Genomic DNA, 21,380 nt, shown 5'->3' with positions numbered 1-21,380 from the left:
GTTGTCACCATCACATTTGTGCTGATGTTTTTGCCTTTGACACTCATATTGACAAAGCTGGTGGAGGCACTGTGAATACCAAATGTCCACCCAGGCACTCTTCAGCAGAGCTCTTTAACTATTAAGGTGTTGAYTGGATGCAGAGCTCCCTGTCACTATCATTTCTGCCTGTTCCCAGAGAGGGTTTTACCCCAGAGGCTCTGCATCGAGTACTGGTGTACCTGAGAGTCCCTTCTTGGTGACTGCGAAACCTACTTCTGGCAAAAGCAAAATCAGGGACTTTTTTTTTCATTTCTGGAAAGTCATGTTGCTGTTATCACCCCAGCCCCCTGCCTGCTTGCTCTCAGTGATGATGCCAGCTCTGTATAAAATATAGGCTGTAGCCATTCAAAGTGGAGGCAAGAATTTTTAGCACTTATAAGAGATACTGGATTGAGAGAAATGGAGCAAGAGGTCTTATTCTTGGGTTTTTATGTTTTGGTAGACAAAATGTGTACTCAAAGCAAGAGAATCTGGATTACTAAAGGGATTGAAGTACTGGTGACTGAGCTAGAAAAGCGTTCCTACCTGTATTCAAGGGATGAGGAACAGTGCAACAGTAAAAATATTAGAGGTGGAAACATTCATTTTTCCTTTGCTGTTGAAAGACACTTTATGAAAAGGAAGAGTTTTGTCTGAAGATGTGGAAAAGCTCAGTGTCAGACCCATTATAACCTCAATAGAAGGTAGAGCCAAATTCAAACAAATCATAGTTATGCAGTTTTCCAAGGGCTTGGAAATCCAGGATGGATTTTTCTCTGATCATCATTCTTTCTGTATCACCTCCATTGTTGCTAGTGGAGAAAGCCATGAGTACAACTGAAAATGTTTGCTTTTGCCACACTTTTCTCAGCTCACTAATCTGGGGATACATAGTGATTGTGGGACAGTTCATCTAACAGTCTATAAGTCTGCAGAACTGCTGCCTCTAAAACTTGCTTTCATTTGTTTATCTGAGAGAACACATATTTTTAAGCCAGGGCACAGAGTTCATGTTGTCTCTCAGGTCTTCACTGCAGATCACAGTGAGAAGTGTCTTTGTGATCAAAATGAGTTATGTTTCATTGACRCTTTGAAAGAAAGTTTCAGGAGTGCAGTTGCTGAACACTAAATTGAACAAGCAGGATTTCTCTGTCTTCCATGTTTACAGTATTTAAACACTATCACTCTGTTTATACTATTCAGTGCTGTCAAAATCCTAAAATCTTTTCTGAGTTCAGCTGTACATTACTCAGATGTAAGTAGTGTGGAGTGTTGATATTTTACAGGATTACATTAGTGCTACAAAGCTTCTGTGAAGAGTGTGGCAGAACTCTTGTGGCATTCTTTATGGGATGTGTAAGGAAGACACAGGGTAAAAAAGATGAAGCATAGCTCTGCCAAGTGCTTTGACTTCTTTGTAACTGAAGATACTCAGCAACTTTGCAGATATATTAATGAACTGTAGAAAGGTCACTTCCCTTTCTGACATGTTCCTTGGAAGGACCCTTCCTCAGTAAGAAGTAGTTCTGTACCATTCTCTGATGATCCTACATGCTGCAAATGAGAACAATCAGATCAGGCCTATATTCCTGAGGACTGAAGCTCAGCAYAGGCAGGCACCAAAACAGTGGTTGGCTTGATAAGGGATTCATGATAAAGAATTAACATGTCTGAGGAATTATCAGAAGAATCACAATGAGATGGGGAAAATGGAGTGAGAAATAGGTCAGTCTCAAGAAGCTTAACTGAGACTTTGGCGTGTAGGTAATAAAAGAGGTTCTTAYGTGACAAGACCTTACTCAGATTGATCAGGTTTCCTGCACCATCTGTTCAGCTCCCTTTTCACCTGCTTCTTCAAGTGCTCTTTTGGTYTGTGATCCTTCAGTCACACTGTGCAACATAAGGGCTCAGAGCTCCTGTTTTATAGGTGCTGGGAAAAAAAATACAAAACTAGAAGCAGTGATGCCTGTAGCATTACATCCAGATTAAGGATTGAGTCCCCAAACTGCTTCTTAGTCAATTCTGCTGTCCATGTAAAATTCTACTTTGTGAATGGGTCCGGCCCTTAGGAGCCTCTTGATCCTGTGATAGTCTTCCACATGAAAAAGTGAGGAAGCCCTCAAATGCTGTCCCAGCCAGCTGAAGGAGTATCACCAGCAAAGAGGAGGAGTTTCACCAATAAACAGGTTTTGCTGCTTTGTTCTGGCTTGCTGTCATGACAGCTGCAGCTGAAGGCGTGCCACACTTGGCAAGGAGAGCAACCTGACGACTAACCATCARCTTAGATGGAGCTGCAGCCTTACGGAGCAAATGTGAAAGACAACGATGACATTTTTCTAAATGGAGGACAGCATTACTTGCCCAGAAACAAATATATTATTTTTAATTCCTACTACCCTCTGAATTTCTCTCTCAGGAAAGCATTCTTGATGCTTCTTGTTGTTGATAGGAATTATAATTGTTGTTCATTGAGAGTAAGCCTGCTTATTCAGCAGCAGAGYTCCTGCTGGCTTCAGAAGCCCCAAAATACAAGCACAAAAGCTCTGAGACATACAAGAGGGAAGGAACTCACTACATAAAAATAACCCAATTTATGTAAAATTTGGGATCCTAGAATTTGTGGAGGTGGAAAATTAGCATGAAGGTTTGATTTTGTTCGTACTTTGTATGCCTATTTATTTCTAAATAATTTCTTACAGAGCTAAAATCACAGACTAATAGCATATGCTTACATAAGTTGGAAATAGTGATTTTGTTGTGGTGAGAGATTCTTTTTCCCTGGAAGACACCATCCAGAGACTGTACGAAATTGTTAAGGAACAATAACAAATAGGCATAGCTGAAGGAATTACTCACTAGCTTAAGGACACATGACATTGCCTAACTACCTCACAGACTTGCAGAAATTGCCAGGATTTGTGATCCTTTCCTCTGTAATGTATACCCTTTTGTTTCCTGGAGACACATTCAATTAAAAACATGTTTTCCTAAGTAAAATGAGCCTTTGTATCTGAGGTGGAAGTCAACCCCTTCCTCCCTTGGTAAAGTGGGTAAACCAGTTAATTCATACCTTGACTACAAGATGCCATTGTTTTCTACATGCTTCCTTTCTCCCTCTCTGCTTCTTCTTGCTTCATAGTCCTWATTTCAAGCAGAAAGTAAATTCAATAATATTTGAGTTGACATAGGAGTTTTGTATTCCCGAAGTCAAACATCAGAGAAAATGCACTCACCTATTCCCATTCCTTCCAGTTTGCTGGTCTGTTTTGGTTGTGTATCTGGATTCTTTGTCGTCTTGATGACCTCCTTGGCAATATCGGTGAAGAAATCAGAACACTGGGGCAATGAGACTGAGCTTTAACACCACTGTTAGCAGGAGTCCTCTTGCAGGAGATAGTAGAGTAGCTGAWGAGCAGTGGTGTGATTTTTTGTGCTCTTTTGCATGGCTGGGGCCCCCAGCATCTGGAGGTGCTATCTGCGCAAGGCTATAGCTSCTGCTGAGTTTACTTCAGCATCTTACTTTGTGAAAGAGAAATACTACAGGTTATCCTGGATTGATGGCTAGAGAGGCCTGTGGGACTGCAGCAGGACTTTGTGGGGACCTCAGTACTACTCTGCCCTTGCAGATGAATTTACACTTGGATTTCTGCTGTTATTGATCTCAGTCATTTATCAATGCTAAAGACTTGAATTAAGAAATGCCAGTAATAAGAGAAGCCCTAATATTTTCCATTAGCTGAAAACTTGAACAAGACAGAAATTTAACACCATGGTAGCCAAATGTTTAATACATAATGCTTTTAAGTATGCAAAGATAGGTTTTTCAAAAAATGAAGCAGTGATTCCCCTTCAGATAGTGATAGAGTAAGAGCCTGGTAAGTTCTGGCAAAGTGGAGAGGCTGAAAACAGAGAGGATTTAAAATATTCTGAGCTTCTTTTGCAAATATGAGAAAGCAGAGCCCAACTGCTTTCAAAGTTTTTTTTTTTTTGGTTGGGTGTTTTTTTTTTGTTTTGTTTTTTTTTTTTTTTTTTTTCCCCTAATGTGAGTTTTAAGAAGACTTTTCCTCATGGGGAAATCTTTTATGGTTGTCAAAATTTTTAATGTAGAAGCTGGTAAAACATTGCTTCTCCATAAAAACACTTAAAAGTCAGGTTTCAGCTGTAAGACTGCTTTGAAATCCATGCTATGTAAAATGACTAAATGTAGGGGTTTTTAGACCTGTCTTTTAATGTTTTAGGACTCCATGTTTTGAGTTTTTATACAACTGTGTGATTAGAACAATTGTTTTTTATTATTAACAGAAGTAAACTTTGCATCTTGAGAATCTTGAACTTTTAGAAAATTCCCAGTAGTATCAGCCTTGGCGTCATATCCTAAGAAGGTTAATATAGTCCTGGCTATATTGTTCCCCTGAAAAARAATCAGTATGTGAGTGCTAATAATCAGCAGTGGTAATAGAGTTTCAAATATATATATGTGTGATGCAAGTTAGTCTGAATTGACTTTTATAACATTCATTATCCTGGAAAGGACATCCATTGCTAGTTACCTGGGGCTCTGTAAGAAGAGAGAATCCCAAAAATCTTCTTMTTTCTTTACAACAAAATGCAGTCACCACCCTCTCTGAGCTGTAGGTCCACCACATGCATGTTCCAGTGCACAGACACTGCTTTAGGACACCCACTTCCCACTGTAGAGCTCTGCATCATCCCATTTTTTTGCATTCAGCTCCGACACTGCATCCTCACCTCAGCTGCCTCCTTGCTGAGGAAGCCATGTCACAGATTGCCCTTTTAGTCCTGAGGAACCTTCCACAATGTCCAAACCAAAACTCCATTCTATCACTTTCATGTGCAAGGAGCCAAAGGAGAAAATGAAGTTGAGATAGCCAAACCTCTGCTCCCCAGTGGTATTTACTCATTCTTTTCATAGGATAAATGAAAGGGTTCATGTTGGAAGCTACCAACTGCTGCTGCTCCCAGGACTTGCCTGGTGTCAGTGAATCTTCTTTGCAATTTAACAAGGGATCTTCCTACTGCTCTGTGCAAAATCATGAAGAATTTGTCTGTATTAAAGTTGCTAAGCCAAGTCATATCCTAGAACATGGAAGAAGTCTACTCTTTAAAGGCTGCAATTTTTAATTGCCCTTTGGTCATCAAATAGATCTACTATGACAAAATTCTGGTTCTGAATACAGAAGATACTGCCTTTTCCACATCAAATGGTGTTCCCCTTAATGAATTAAYGGATCTCAAGGCATGGTTTCACAATGCAACCACTTTCTTGAACAGTACACATTAGTCATTATAGTGACATGTTGTAAATGAGGTTGTAAAATCTAAAAAAGCCTTAAAATTTGGCTCTTACTTCAGGATCCAAATAGCTGCAGAGAATTTCCAGCACCYAGATGTGCTTCACTCTGAATTAGTTATTTGTAGGTTCTGAATAGCAGAAAAGTGCTGTGAAAGATTAAGGCTTCTGTAATGCAGTTAAAATACCAGTGTAGATCACATTGAAGCTACAGCATGTTTTTGATAGTTACTGTATGATTTCAGAGTTATCATGTTAGCAGGTTATTAAGCATGAGTCATTTTATCAGATCTTGCCAGACTGAATGAAGAACTTGCATAATCTCTAAAATGTGATTTAGAAAACAAGGGCAGACTTTCAGCCAGGCTCGTGCTGTTTGACTGAGCAGCCAAGGTCCTCCTGAGGAAACTAGGTACATAATTAGGCATTTTCTGTGCTTTCTGAATTCCTCCCTGCCAAAGTGCCATTGGCAACTTTTGTTGCAGTTGCAAACTGAGGACACAGTGATTCTGAGTAACTGCACAAACAATCTTGACCCTGGCAGTTAGACGGTGGCAGACCTTATCTCATTTCCCTAAGGGGAAAATGGTTCTTCAGCCAAACCGGGCTTTCTGTCTTCCCAAGATACATTCCTGGTTGTGTGGCAGCTGAGCAGCTCCATGATACCACACAGGTTTACACTGATGCAGCTTCTGATGTATCACTGACTTTAGCCGTCTCTTTCCCCTCTTCGCTTTGCAGATTGTCTTCTTTGCCTTGCTGTGAGTATGATGTTCCTCCTTCCGTCTTCTGTGKCAGGGTGCATTGTAAGTACATCTCTTTGAAAATGTCTCTCAGAAGATACACGGATGCTGGGGGTTTTGACCCCTGTTGAGAGTGGCAGTGAATCTTTAAAGGCTTTAAAACTAATAACAAAATGTAACAAAAAAGAAGTCTTTGATGTTTAAAAGTTGTCTGTTTGAAAAGGGAAGTCTCCTCCAGTGCCTAAAAGGCTTGCAAACTGGAGACCTTCTGCATTTATTATACTCCTCAGATGCACTGATCATGTAAGGAGCTTTGCATTGCAGGTAATGCTCTGAGATCTATGTTTGCATGTGGGCTGGAATTCGAGTTATTGTAGCAGTTGTTCTCTGTCCATGTACTCTGGCTTGAGCTACTGCAAAAACAAGCTTGAATTTTACACAATTTTGCTTCCTAATGATATGCTTCTTCTYATTTATTCATTCCCTCCATGCTTAATTTCAAAGATATTGAAAAATACCTAAAAGTTTGTATTAGAAATTCCCATGCTGACTCCATTCTTGATGCCACTAAAGACTCACAGTGGCTGGGCTGGGTGGAAAGACCCAGAAGGAGCCTTGTGGGGAAAATCGTTGGCAGTAGTTTTCCATTTTATTTCCAGTTTTGGTTTCCACAGATGATTCCTGGTGAACAGGAATGTGTGGCCAGGGGTATGCAGGCTGCAAAATCATTGAAACACAGCCTCCTGACCTCCCAAAAAGGGCACAGAGCACAGAAAGGGCACAGAGCAAAGACAGGTATCTGCAGCTAACTGGGGAGAGGTCACATTGAGGAGCAGCTACGTAAGCAGGTAGTAACTTGTGTTGATTTTAGAGAAAGTGTTCCCCAGGGGCAGCTAGCCCCTGGGAGAGCATCCAAAAAGACATGCAGAAATGAGCAGGACTTTACAGATACTTCAGCTGTACTGGGGATGACTTCTCTGTCATTAGGTGTATACAAAGAGAGACGCTCAGACTTTGCTGTCATCTTGTATTGCAAATTTCTAAATAGTTTTGATGAAAATGGCAAGTTTTTCTTGAACTGAATCATGATTTAGATGTTGAAAAGAGATGGTATGAGAAAAAGCAAAATGTTAAACAAAGTTTATGTCTTAAATCTTGCAGATCCTTTAAGGATCTCTTAAGCTGTTGACCAACTGATAACTATCAGTACAGAACAGTGAAGGGTGAGCTCGTTTGCTTATTCCTTTTCTTGAAAAGGAAGTCTCAGGCCTTCCTTTTGATGCCTCTCAAATTTAGTTGGAAAGGAGATGTTTGATTCARTTGAGAAATGTGCATAAATGATGTAAAGCTTCATAGTTTCTTCTAATCCAGTCAAAGTTGGCGCTTGATTGCTACCCTGTTCAAGATTAATGGTATGTTTTAAGATTTTTTTWAATTTTCATTTCCTAGGTATGAAGACACAATCACCATCTTTTGGACAGCTTTTATATTTTGTCAGAGATTTAAGCTTCTAATAATTTTACCACTGATACCGAACTGGCTTGTTTGAAAAGTAATTTTATCTYCAGTTGTATATTACAATATTTTGAAGGGCATGAGATAAGAGTGAAATGGGTTTAGCTGAGCATACAAATATTTCATTTGCCTGTGCAAATGTGGTCGTGCTTTGGGAGTGCTGAAGAGTGGGGTTTTGCTCTTTCTCTGCAGGTGAGCAGCAAGCATGATCTTGGCAACACACAGCCATGAGTGCCAGGACTCAGTGATCTGAAGTGTGTCTTCAGCTGACTTCCCAGCGGCAAGGCGCTATCGATCCTGCACCATGGAGGACTGCCTTCACACCTCCTCCGAAAACCTCTCCAAGCTGGTGAGCTGGGCCCACAGCCACGGCACCATCTGCAGCCTCATCCCCAACCTCAAGCACCTGCTTTCCGAGGGGGCCCATGGCAACCTGACGGCCATGTGGGGCTGCAGTGCCGGCCACGCGTACCACTGGCCCCTGGCCGCCACTTGCCGGGCCGGCTCCCAGGAGCGCGTCTGCTTCCAGGACAGCCGCAGCTTCAACTCGGACAGCCCCAGCATGCTGGGGGTGCCATCGGAGGCGCAGGCCAGCCCCCTGGAGCGCTACCCAGGCCGGCCAGGGAAGGCCAAGCTGGATTGCACCCGCACTCGTGACTCCTGCGACTTCTCCTACTGCAGCGAGCCGTCGGAGCTGGGCGAGCCTGTGGAGGAGTACGAGGATGAGGCCACCCTCTTCGACATGGTCTGTGAGTCCTCTGTCACYGACGAGGACAGTGACTTTGAGCCGCACCCGCACCGTGCTCCGGCCGGCCCTCGCAAGCGGCCGGCTGCCGCCGCCCAGGCCCAGGCGCAGCCCGCTGATGAGGGCGGCGGCGATGTGCTCCTCAAGAAGATCAAGCAGGAGCTCCCTGAGGACTACTACATAGTGGCCAACGCCGAGCTGACGGCCGGCGCTGATGGGCCGGCCCTGGCCCTGACGCAGATGTCCAAGCCCAAGCCACAGCCGCCTGCCGGACCTTCCTGCCTGGGACCCACCAGGAGCGTGCCCCCGGCAGCCCCGGGTCCCGACCCCGACCCACAGCGGCTGTGCGCCTCCCCTCCCGGCCCGCCCCGCATGGCCACGCAGCGCCCGCCCCGGGGACCCTTGGCCTCCCCGGCGCGGGGAGCAGGCGCTGGCCCCGTGGCCGCCCTGCAGGTGCCAGCCACCAGCTCCAACGCCACCACCACGGCTGGGAAACCCATCAGCATCCCCCTGTCAGCCCTGCAGCTGCCTGGTCAGGAGGAGCCACCGGCTGCTGAGGAGACCCTCCCGTCTGTGCCACAGCTGGCCCCGGGTGGCGAGGTGGCCGGCTCTCCCTCGGTGAGCACTGAGCCTGAGGTYAGCTCCAGCCAGCAGCAGCCCCACGCTGTGCCCACCAACACCCCCGAGGCAGCGGCGCAGCTGATGCCAGGTAGGACACTGGGCGGGTGGCTGAGGGGTGGTGGAATTTTGGGGATGGCCCCAGCCTGGCTCAGTGAGGGGTGGCCAGGGATCATGGGCTGCATTGCATCATGGCCCTCTGGCACATWACTCAGTAGGTAGAGAAGCCACACCCACCGAGGAGACGATTTGGAAAACTACAGCTMAGCACCCCACATTAGCAAGCGTACTGCACCTGTAGGGAAAAATGCTTTTTGAGGTCCACTGTGGGTACATTTGTGTCATGAGAGAGGGCATGCAGTGACCTTGCTGTGTGTATGGATCAGGGAGGACATGAACTGCGCTATACACTCTCATGATGAGCCAGAAGTGGTAGCCTAGAGTTGGGAGGTCAGGTATTGCCTTCACCTTGTCAGATGAGTAATGCTGGACATGGAGACACAAAGGAAAGCACGAGGAGAATACCAGGAGGGAGGTTGTAAGATGATTTCCCTTACCTGTAAATCAGAGCAGTCTGCAGACAGGAAGTATGACTACAGCCTTAACCATGAAGTTGATAGCATTTTAATCCATGATAAAATGATTTTTTTTTCTGTTTTTCCAGTGCAAGTTCCTATGTCCCATGTCCATAACTTTTTTTTCATCTCCTGCCATCCATCCTACAGGAATGGATGCAGCACAACGTTTTCATATTTACATAGTTTCAAGAGTAGGATTGGTCCATATCTAGTATCTCACTTTGAGGGCAAAGTGGGATTGCACCTGGATTACACCTACTGCCTAAATCAACTCTCAAAACYTCTGAGTGCTTTTTGCATGGGCAGTGATGGGGTTCTCAGAGTGCTGTCCAAATTCCAGTTTAATCAGTTAAAGTTCTCTGTAGTTAAATTTTCTTTTTCCTGGTCCAAAAAGCATTACACAATTCCTCTCCTCAGACTGGGACAGTGTTGTTGTCACATGCTGTTGTTTAACTCAGAGGTAGTGGCATTTCAACAAGGGTAAAATGATTGACATTTGACTAAAACTTGATACATGAGTAAAGTCCCCCATTTCTATATAGCCTGCTCCTTAGGGAAAGAAGTGCTGGCATTATTAAATCTACATGTTGCAAAAAGGTGGGCAGTCTTGGCAAGTGAATTTATTACAGATGCACAGCTGATTCTCACCACTAAAATATGGAGGTTTGATTAAAGACTGGATTAGGGTGTTTGCTCATGTACAATGACTTTGTTAGGTTGTCTCCTAACAAAGAGTGATGTATTAAAAGTGGTGCATGAGCCACATATATATAAAATTATATATGATATATTTTATTTATATATATATGTAAATATATATATATATATATATATAATATATAAAATTTGAGCAATATTGAACAATAAGAATATGTTTAGCCTGTTGAAAAAATTTCTGTTCTAAACAGATAGGTGTGAGTCTTACACTCTGAGGTAAGAAAAGGCAGGAACTAATTATATAGAAAAGCCTAGAGCTTTTATTTATTTATAGACCCACTGCCTGCTTGACAAACAAAGGTTTAGTTGAAAGTGAGCAGGGGATTTGAATTCTACCCTGTCGTCTCCAGTATGTGAAGCCTTGCTCGTGATCCCATTAGAACTGCTAGTATAAGGCCTAAGGTCTACAGCACTAGGGCCTTATTTAAGGTATAATTAAAGGCTGCAATCCAACTAGCAAGAAATACTACTTTGAGTTTTATGTGAAGTGACATATCCTTGCATTTGTACCAGGCACAGCTGATACTTTCCATGCATGATAATCTCATAGATGATGAAAGTTTGAGTGAGATTATCCATTAAATCAAAAATCTTGATGATGTATATCATTTTAGGCCAGTTTAAATGACATTATGCTTTTGGACTAGTCTCTCTTTCAAACATGCTTTTTTTCCCCTCATTTACTCTCTTTAATTAAACTGTATCAACTGAATGTTTGAGCAGGGACCTTACAAAGACATTTTTATGTCTCAAAGGAGAAGTGCCACCCCAGTAAGTATTCAGTTAGGTTAGACACGGATTTTTGTGTTTATGTGTCCTAAGCATTGTGGAATATATTGAATAATCTTTCATTAAATGTTACTAAAAAGCAGACATTCGTCTGTGAATTTTCAGATTTTTCTTTTCCATTTTGTTATCCAAGCCTTTAAGAATATATGTAGATACTATTTAGTCCTTTTTCAATTCTAGAAATACTGAGAGGGTCTATTTCTGTCATGCATACATTTGCAATGGTGGAGAGCAGAGAGTTTCTGCAATTTCTACTTTTCAAACCACCTCTTTTGCTTTTGCTAATACTTGGTTTAGTTTTAATATTCAAGAACTAGCAAAGGGCAAGGTAGATCACATCAGTGGAGATGGAAGTAAGAAACATGATGCTTTATGTTGTAGTACATGCAGCCTAGAGCAATTAGTGACAAGCCAGGAATGGGAAAGATTTGGTGTTACTGCAGAAAGCTATGGAGGGAGAGTGTGGCTCAGGACAGAGTTTATTTTGTATGAACAGAAGTTTTGATTCTGAGATATGTAGGATTTACTTTGTAAACAGAATTGCTGAAGAATTTATGAAGAATACTCACTTCTACTTGAAGACTGAGGGTGAAGTTGTGCTTTGTATTAACAAGCCAGTGCAGCAAGACATTTCTGATTCAACACTAGTGCATCACTATAAATACAGGAACAAGGAGTTCCATGAAAAAGGAAGAGGATATCCAACCCCTATACAAGCCCTGCACAAACTGCAGAATGCAGAGTAGTAAGTAGAGATGCAAAATACAAAACCATCTAAATGTATTGACTGGCATTATTGCTTCTGTCACAGATGTGGCAGATTACATTCTGTTTGTACTATTACAGTGCCTTGGTGTGTATCCATTGCTGAAGAATTCATCTGACTGTTTGTTTTATGTGTACAGGCATTTTCAGAGTTTGGAAGGGAAACAATTTGTCCACAAACACTTCTACTCTTGTAGTCAGAGTGCTGTTCACTGTCCTGCCACTGTGGTTATCAAACTGTACCCATGTTTGAAGTGCGCACTGTGATGGATTCTAGTCTGTGCTGAGGGCAGTGCTTAGCTTTGCTGGCTCTGATGTCTCTGCTCTGATATCCTCTCTGTTCCTTTGTTTTTTGTAACTGATATGCCAGGATCCCAGATCAGTGCCTGGTAATTGGCTTAGCATGGTAACTTGGGCACAGATCTAGTTCCATTCCTGTGCTCTCATCATGGGAATGTGGAGCAAGGATTGCAGTCTTTCATGATTAGGAGTTGACTCTTGTTCTGTTCTAGTGTGGACCTCCCTTTTGGTTAAAGGTGTTCATTTAAATTTCTATCTGAACATAACTGTTACAGAATGCAGTGCCTCTGGGACTTACCTGATGTTGATGTAAATATCTTAGATGGAGTATTTTTTTCTTTGCAATCAGATGAAGTAGGACCTCTCCGTTTCCCCCTTCTTTCCGTCTGCAGTGTCTGCAATGGTGTATGTTTAAATTGAGAGCCAAGATCCTCATATATGATTCATGGATTAGGAGCTGTTAGATGAGCATCAAAATGTTACAAAACTTTGAGGTGAAAGGAGTTTCTCACGCCTCATGAGTTGACAGTTTTGACTAGATTTAGCTCTAACTCCTAAATCACTGTTTATATATGAAAAAAAGGTGTCATCCTCGCACATTCCAAAGAAGTGCAAACAAGAAAAAATAATGCCTTTTTTGGAGGTGTATATAAAGCATACAGAAAAGCCAAATTAATCCTTGTTGTAATTATTTCAAGCCCAGGGGAACTGTGCCAAGAATGAAAGTAGCACAAGGAAAATAATCACATCAAAAGAAAGTTACAAAGCTCTTATTTAAATACAACCCTTCCAAGAACACTCAAAGTACTGCTGATCAGTCTCTGTATTTCTAGCTTACATACAAAGATTGATGACTTTTGGCTAAACTGACTGCTGAAGCGTGTCTCCAGGGATGTGCTGCTGAATGTGGTCAAGTGAACTTGAAATGTTTGTAGGGGTTCTTCTTTGTGTTGGACTGCAGAGTTCAGAGTCCACTCTTTAGGTCCCATAATTTATATCTATTCCTATTCTAGAAGATGAACTAAAAATAGTAAGTGCTGACATACATAATTACAAAAAATATAGCAGTTTTATTTTTAAGTTGCAAGGGCCTGGCTTATTTAGAAGAATCAAATTAGATCATTATAGTTTTAAATATCAGAAAAAGGATCTATTGACTTGGTTTATCTCCCGATCTTGCAGCATGGATTTGGCAGCCCACTCCCACATTCAGTTATCTCTGTCCAAATGCTGTTAAATTGCARTCTAATGTTATGGGGCTTGATTCTAGAAGTCTAGGTAGACTTCTTGATTCTAGAAGTCTAGCTAATGGCAAACTATCTTTACAATATTGTAATGGAGTTCTGTTTAAAAGCAGGACAGTAGCATAAAAAGGACAAATTTAGCCTAGGCAGAGTTGTCATGTAATTGCTTTTATCATGTGGATATACAGCAAGACAAAAAAGTTTTCAAAAAATAAATGAACCCATAGCACTAACAACTCTAATACAAGAGTTGTTTATGAAGCTGTTTCTACCACAGGCATTTATCAAGATAGTAATTTTTGCAGGAGAACACAGAAATGAAAATTCATCAATCATTGTAGTATCTTTAAATTCTCCCTGCTTAAGGAATGTACCTATCAGCATTTCAAGACTTCATATGTATGTTGCTTACACATTCAGACACAGAAAGCTCATGCCTGCCACTTTGTATGACTAGCAACGGACATGTCACATAGAGGCTGTCCTAAATGTTAAATGTTTATCATAACAGCTAAGCATGCGAGAGATTAGGCTGCTGCTTTCCTTGATGTCAGGGCTTGTTTCCTCTTTTCTGCATGGATCTGCTCTGAGTTGAACTTTTTGCTGCACAAAGAGACATCTCCTGGCAGCATTGTTACTGGAGAGATATAGATAGACATATAAATATAGATATAGATTAGATATAGTTAGATGCTTCTTGGAGGAAATCATTCATAAGTATTTGTACTGAATACGGGTTGATGTAGGAGATGTTTGGGGATGGGCATTTGGTCTCATTCCTGCGATGAAAGTTGCATAGGCCTATTGATCTGCTGTAACAGAGAAGGGTAGAAGAATTCCATACAATCTGTGAAAATTATTTGCCTGTAGCTAGAAGTGAAAGAAAAAGACTATTGCAGCCAGACCCCAGCGGTTTTTAAGGATTAATTTTATAAAGCATGCCAAGTTCAGCCGACAAACAGCTGAACATATTCACTGGGGTTCTGAATAGAGGAATCACATCACTGTGAATAACTGACTCTTCATTTAAATATGTATTTTTCATTTAAGTCACCATAGCACAAACAGTGAAGACAAACTGCCCATTTAAATGCGTCGTTATGTTCTGGAGCATCACTGTTCATTTCAGACCTAGAAATATATCCTGTCCCCTGTTACCCTAACTTAAAAGGCAGAAAAGCAAAAAATGAGATGCACAAGTGAAAAGTAGAAAGCAATCATTTTTGCAAGACCAATATGGTTGAGATGCTTTGTCCTCCCTTTTTCTAAAGATGTCTTAAACAGCTGTTTTCTGCAAAGTGCTCTGTTTAATGATACTGGTACGTAAAGGAAGAAATTAAGGCTTCTGCCAGTTCCAGCTCTCCAGAAACCATATGGAAAAAACCAAAATTGGACACCTCTGTACTGAATGTCATTTTATTTTTAGGAGATAGATTATTTAACATGGTGCTTTTGATCAGAGATCTGTTAGTTTGTGTGATCTTTGCAATTGTTTCATTTTGGAGCTATTTTCAGCTTACGATTTACGAGTCTTTAGGAAAAGAGAAACAAGGCAGGGTCAGATTGAGATCTGCAGAGAAGATTCAGYGCAGCAGCCAGGAGAGATGCTGACTCTGGAAAGGCTTCAGACACACACTTTCCTTTTGCATTTCAGATGGGATGTTGGGTCAAAATGGAACACAGGCCTTGATGGTTTAGACCAGGACACTTTCTGAGAGTGATTCTCCACTTTGTGTGAGGCTGGTACTTCACTGAACAGGGCCAAGGAAATGATTGTTCTGCTGTACTGGGCACTGGTGAGACCACACCTCAAATCCTCTGTGCAGTTTTGGGCTTCTCACCCCAAGAAAGACATTGAGGTGCTGGAACATGTTCAGAGAAGAGCAACAAAGCTGGGAAAGGATCTGGAACACAAGTCTGAGGAGGAGCAGCTGAGGCACCTGGGGTTGTTTAGCCTGGGCAGCTAGGTAGATGCTGGTCTCTTCTCCCAAGCAAGTAACAGAATGAGAGGAAGCGGTCTCAAGCTGTACAAGTGGAAGTTCAGGTTGAAGATTAGGAAAAATTTAATCATCTAAAGTGTTGTAAAGCATTGGAACAGTCTGTCCAGGGAAGCAGTAGAGTCACCATCTATGTGAAACTGTTCAAAAACCATGTGGATATGGCTCTTGGGGGCATGGTTTAGTGGTGAACATGGTGATTGTACTAGGTGGAGGACTCGGRGTTTATATCCTAAAGGTCTTTTCCAACCTTAATGATTCTGTGATTCAGTGATTCTATACATACAGAAGGACTACTTCACATATGTATTCAAGAGCTAAGATTTTAATAGCAGTAGTTCTTGGAAAGACCTGTTTTCACCTGTCCCTGCCATGGGAACATGGTAGTTTTGCATAAGCTATTCCATGAAGCCAGCATGCAGTGACTACTCATTTCTCCCACTTTCTTCATACCTAAATTATATCCATCTTAGTGAGTCTTGTTCTGTCATGTCATCTTTTTGTGCTTGCAGTGAACCTAGAATCTGAGCATGAAGCAAATCTGTAGAAGTATCTGAGTGCATTTTCTATCTCTCTAAGCAAGATAAAAATTCGGAATACAGAAATTATTGTTTGAATTTTTCCAGAAAATGGAACAGAAGTATGATGATATTTTAGACATTTTATCGTGGCTGGCACAGTACAGGGAAGTGCTTGCTAAAACATTCATATCCTGGAAGCACTGAAACATGATGAAATCCATCTTTCTTTGATAAACTATGCTTAAATGAACTATATGCTCATTCCAGGAAGTGTTGAAACAGGTGATTATATAAAAGCTTCAAGAGAGAGAAATGAGTGCCTGCTTTCTTTGATGAATCTGCCTTTCCGGGGCACTCCAAACTGGTTACAGAAAAGCTGCTTTCAGCACTGGTTGTTCAGCACTGAACAGCTTGAATGTGGATGGGGGACTTGATCAGACAAAYGTTGTGTTACACACAGCAGTTGCCAGGTCATGGTTCCCACTGAATCTGGTGGGAGGTGGGAGCAGGGCTTCCTACATGCATGTGTTACAAAAAGTGGTGTTGAGGACCTTGCTGACTCTGATTAAAACTTTGCTCAATTGTACATTGACCATTAAGTGCATTGGCTACATCTGACTCCTAATATATACCTGCTGATCTCTTTTATTCTAATTGAACAGTAAATGTGCATACACACAGGGAAATTCTACTTGTATTCCTGTTGATTAAACTAAGGGTGACAAACACAGTGACACTGTGGTCTGTCGTAGCTTTTCATTAATTAGGTCTTCATGACAGAAACATCAGATGAAACCATACATCTGTTTTTTTCAGAAAAGGAAAAATGTATTCTGAGCTATTCTACCCCAGGTCATATCACCCCAGTGGAACAGATTAATGTGCTGTATTACTGTATTATTTCAACCAGGAAACCCAAAGATGAAGCTTGTGAAAAATAAGGATGTTCATCACTGATCCTAGAAAGCTTGTTTCAGTTTTTCTATTTACAATCACTGCTCTCTTCACTGGATATCTGCACTCTTCACTGGATATCTGCCTAATCTCTGCATTCCTACAGTGACTGGTCAAGCATAGCAGTATGAATGAGCCAGAGACACTGAAGTTTTTGTAAGGGAATCATTTCATTTTGTCCACAACTTGGAGCACTCTTCTGATTGTGATGGGCTCTCTCCTTCAGTCATTGAAGGATGTCCTTCACACATGTTGGTGTACCAGCTTATGGAGTTCTTTTCTGTCCTTTGCTCTTGGCAGATGGAGCATTGCCACTTGTGTTGCGGTTTGGAATGCTGGCCAAAAGCCAGGCACCCACAACACCTGCTCATTCGCTCTCCCCCACCACCACACCAGGTAGAGAAGAGCGAAGGGGAAAAAACTAACAAAAAGGTTCATGAGCTGAGATAAGAAACAGGGAGGAAAACACTTAATGGACAAAACAGGCACAACTTAAATAATCAAGTGAATTTATTACTAACCAAGTCAGAGGAGGAGAATGAGAAATAAATTACAACTCTCAAAGACACCGATCTTCTCCCCACTCCCTCCCCCCTTCCCACATACAACAAAGCAGCAGGAGCGAAACAGGGTGTGGGGTTGGTCAGTTCATCACCGGATCCTCTGTGACAGCTGAGGGAGAAAGATTCCTTCCCTTGCGTTGCCGTGGGGTCCCTCCCACGGGAGACAGTTCTCCATGAACCTCTCCGTTGTGGTTCCACTCTCACGAGCAGCAGGCCACACACATCTGCCGCTGCGTGAGTCCCCCCACGGGCAGACAGTCGTGCCCAAACTGCTGCACCGTGGGCTCTCTTGTCCACCGGGTACAGTCAGAAGACYAGGCAGTTCCATCTCGGGAGCAAGGCCTCTCTCTCCATGGGTCTCCTGCTGGACACAGCCCGCTTCCCGTGTCCGCCCGCTCCGGCGTGGGGACTCCCTCCTCCACGGGCTGCAGGTGGCTCCTGCACCCTCTGTGGACCTCATGGGCTGCAGGGGGACAACCTGCTTCACCATGCTCGTCACCACGGCCTGCAAAGAAATTCCAGCTCCGGCGCCTGGAGCAGCTCCTCCCCCTCCTGCACTGACCTTGGTGTCTGCATCCTTCACATATTTCTCAGCCTCCTCCACTGGCAAAACTACTCTGTGTGCCCCTTGTTTTGATTTCTTCTTAAATATGTTTTCACAGAGGCGTAACCACTATCTTTAATTGGCYCAGGTTTGGTCAGTGGCATGTCCATCATCCTCAGAGCCAACAGCAATTGGCTCTGCTGGACATGGTGGAAGCCTCCAGAAGCTTCTCACAGGCGCCATCTTTTTGGCCCCCCCACCTCCAAAAACTGGGCCAAGTAAAACCAACACAACTTGTTTGGGACTTATTTCTCTTAAGACTAYAAATCCACAAAAACAAAACAACAGACAGGAACACTGTTCTTGTCATTGCAGAATAGCATTCATGCCTACATGCTGATAGACATTTTGATTTTTTGCTCACAGACTTACATTTTATTTTTCCTCTCTGTATAAAGCATTGGCTTTATGCCTCTGTTCCCTCACCCACCATGATTTAAGATAGTCCTCAGAAAACTTACAGTTGGACAATAACTCATCCCATCTACCATTCACTTACAAAATTGTTAAATACATTAGACTGTTTATTGTGCTAGTGCATATTAAAATAGCCGTGTGTATATGACACATCCACAATTCTATCCACTAAACCATATCCCATGTCATGTCTTATATTAATTGGTTTGTGTCAGTTTTGGTAKGAACTTATTCAGTAGCAGGGGAACTGATTGTTCGTATCCTTTATTGAAGAACAAATTATTTTCATGGAAATAGCAATACAGTCCTGACAGGAAAATTCTGACAGCATAAATACAGAAGAGAAATAATAACAATATTCTGAGCAGCAGAGTGGTAATTTGTGTATGCTCTCCTGAGTGTGTACATAGCTGGAAAACATCTAAAACTCCTCATTTTATTTAAAGAGACTTTACTCAAATAGAACTGCAAAATGTGACTAAATATTTACTCAGTCAAGCCATGATAAATTAGGTTTAAATGTGTATTCAAGGACAGAAAGAGRTGAATTGTGCCATGAACAATAGTCCAGTTCTTGATAAATGTGCTTTTCTTGCAGGTTTGTCTCCTTGCTGTAAAATTTCCAGCTGCTCCTGCACCTCTTGGGACTCTTTGTCTTGGCAAATGCCTGGGCATGCCATGGCTAGTCTGGAATAAAGTGGTCTTTGGTCAGCCAGGGTGTGTGAGCAGCTGCCTAGCAGAGTGTCTAACACTTGAGGTCTGTCTTGTTCTGACAACTGAGATATTGTCATGTCTCTGCCCTCTGCTCTGTTTTGAGTCTTCCTCAGCCTTGTAGGACATTTACATTTGAAACTTCAGTCTCTTTAATGTGATGAGAGTTGTGTTTGCAAAGGTTTAATTGATATTCATAGTCATAATTATTTTTCTGGAGTGTGAGAAGGAGAGGACTCTTGGCACAAAGCAGAAAAGCAGGCCAAAAATCCACCTTAAAAGCTATTTCACTTGAAATGTTAGACTTCATCCTATGGAGAACTGTGTGAAGAGCTGGTTCTCAAGTACAGATTCTGCCCCAGTGATAACAAAAGAAATATATATGTTAAAATTGTGCACAGAAATTCTTTATGCAAGGTTGTAAATTGTGAGCGCTTTATAGAGCTTGTGCCCTTCATAGCTTGCTTCACTCCTACTGGACAATAGGCAGTGAAATGAAAGGTAAAACAGGTTAGTCTGGTTGGGCAAAGTCACCAGCAGAGAATTTCAGAAATGAAACTGCAAGATCACTAACAAGACAGTTGGAGTACTTTGCTAAATTAAAAGTGGCAGTGAGACAGAAAATACTGAAATGCAGTTCTTTGGGGTGCATGTGCTCCAGTCTTTATTGCCAGAAGTAAATGGCATGAGCTGCCAATACATTTACACCTGCAGTAGATAGTTCAGCCAGAACAGAAAAGCATACCTTTTGATTCACTACCAGAGGCACTTTAATCAAATAGAGGGAAAAATGTCTGCAGTCTCTAATAAGCAATATATCAACCACGTGCTGTCAGCCTGTGTGGAGAGTTTCACAGTATGATTTATTATGTTAATTACAGTCATGTGGCCCTCATGTTCTTAAGTCTGAAACTACTCACATTCTCAGCTTGATTTAAGAATAAAGTCCTTTGGCCAGGACTTAAAGTGCAGCTTACTATGATTAATGTAATAAAATATTTATTACATTCTCCTTTTCTTTGTTTCTCTGCTTGCTGCTCCAGTTAGACTGACTCATTTTGAAACACTGATATAAATTAGATTTCAGATGATGAGGATTCTCATCTGGTTTTAATCTCTCTCTTTGGTGTTATGTTTTTTTTCATATCCTTTGTTCTTGTTCTCTCTTCTCTCCCCCTCATCTTTATTTCTCTCCCATATTTCCCAATTCTACTTCTCAGCTGCTCTCTAGAGGGAATCAAAAGCAGGCAAACTTCGTAGCCCTGGCTGATCCCTTCCAGACCTTTCGCATTGCTTTCTCAACTATGCTTATTAAAGGTATTTCTTAAATGTGATGACATTAAAACTGGTGGTACACTGTAGCTGAGAACATGCTAAGCCTCTGGTGATGTGGGGTAGCACATTTTACATGTTTTACATTTAAATTCTACTTAGAGAAGACAGAACTGTAAGGTGATACGTGGGCCCTGTTTCTCATTCTTCTTCCACAGGGCTTTCAACTGCAGAGAGGTACAAAATTGCACTGTGCCAAATACTCAAAAATGCTGTATAAATTTATACCTGTAATTTTGTGCAAACCAGCCCAGTAGTTAAATTGCTGGCTGAGCAACCAATGCTTCTGAGATCTGTTTATGCATCTATAAATCTAGCTTTCTCTGTAGGAGCAGCGGAAGGTGGAAACCTTTTTGAAAATGTAGATTCTTGGTTTTGTTACGTAAGAAGTGGATTTTTGCCATGAGAATTGTATAATTTTTAAATTATAAACTTAATTCAATAAAAAAGGTGTCTCAGGTCTTTGTAGTTTTTTATCTCCCCATTTTTGTTTTTTCTTGTTTTTTTCTCTTATCAGTTTTTGAATCAAGTCACTGTATACATATAAATATTCAGATGTGCCCCTCTTCCACCTTCTGTACATATAATGACTTAGTCCACTTGACGTCTACATAAGCAGACATGAAATACAGGGACACCAATCCTGAACACACTTAAAATATGCTTTGTTGAATTGGAAACTTACTGGGGAGAAAAACTTATTCTCTGCTGGTGATGTGCATACATCACTTTCTAGGCTGATATCAAGCCAGGTCCTCTTTGAAAATGAGTGCATCACTTCTGCCTTATGTTGCCCAGCTTCCAGTTCTCAGGGTAGTGTAGACAATCACAATCATTCCTTTAATTCCCTCTGCCACAAAGCATTAAGTAACTAACATACTTTGAAAGGGAAACATTTCTTTATCTTGCTAAAAAGTCCTGGGTAAAAAAATTGT

General features: G+C 41.8%; 1 protein-coding gene across 4 annotated transcripts in view; it reads left to right on the top strand.

Annotated features, from left to right (window-relative positions):
- Positions 1-21,380, top strand: part of KIAA1958 (KIAA1958 ortholog) — a 57,593-nt gene that overhangs the window by 25,350 nt on the left and 10,863 nt on the right. For 2 of the 4 annotated variants that reach the window (XM_057374560.1, XM_057374558.1), the window contains exons 2-3: positions 6,074-6,138; positions 7,783-9,044. In XM_057374560.1, the coding sequence (XP_057230543.1) occupies positions 7,895-9,044 (1,150 nt within the window). In that variant the 5' untranslated portion in view covers positions 6,074-6,138; positions 7,783-7,894. The remainder of the gene's footprint in view (positions 1-6,073; positions 6,139-7,782; positions 9,045-21,380) is intronic. The other 2 variants (XM_057374559.1, XM_057374557.1) reach the window with 1 other exon arrangement.

Source organism: Malurus melanocephalus, unplaced genomic scaffold (genome assembly GCF_030028575.1).
Source record: "Malurus melanocephalus ecotype Western Australia unplaced genomic scaffold, MMel_1.1 scaffold_228, whole genome shotgun sequence".
Taxonomy (NCBI): Eukaryota; Metazoa; Chordata; class Aves; order Passeriformes; family Maluridae; genus Malurus; species Malurus melanocephalus.
Note: the sequence above shows the minus strand (reverse complement) of the source record. Positions and strands in the feature narration are given on the sequence as shown.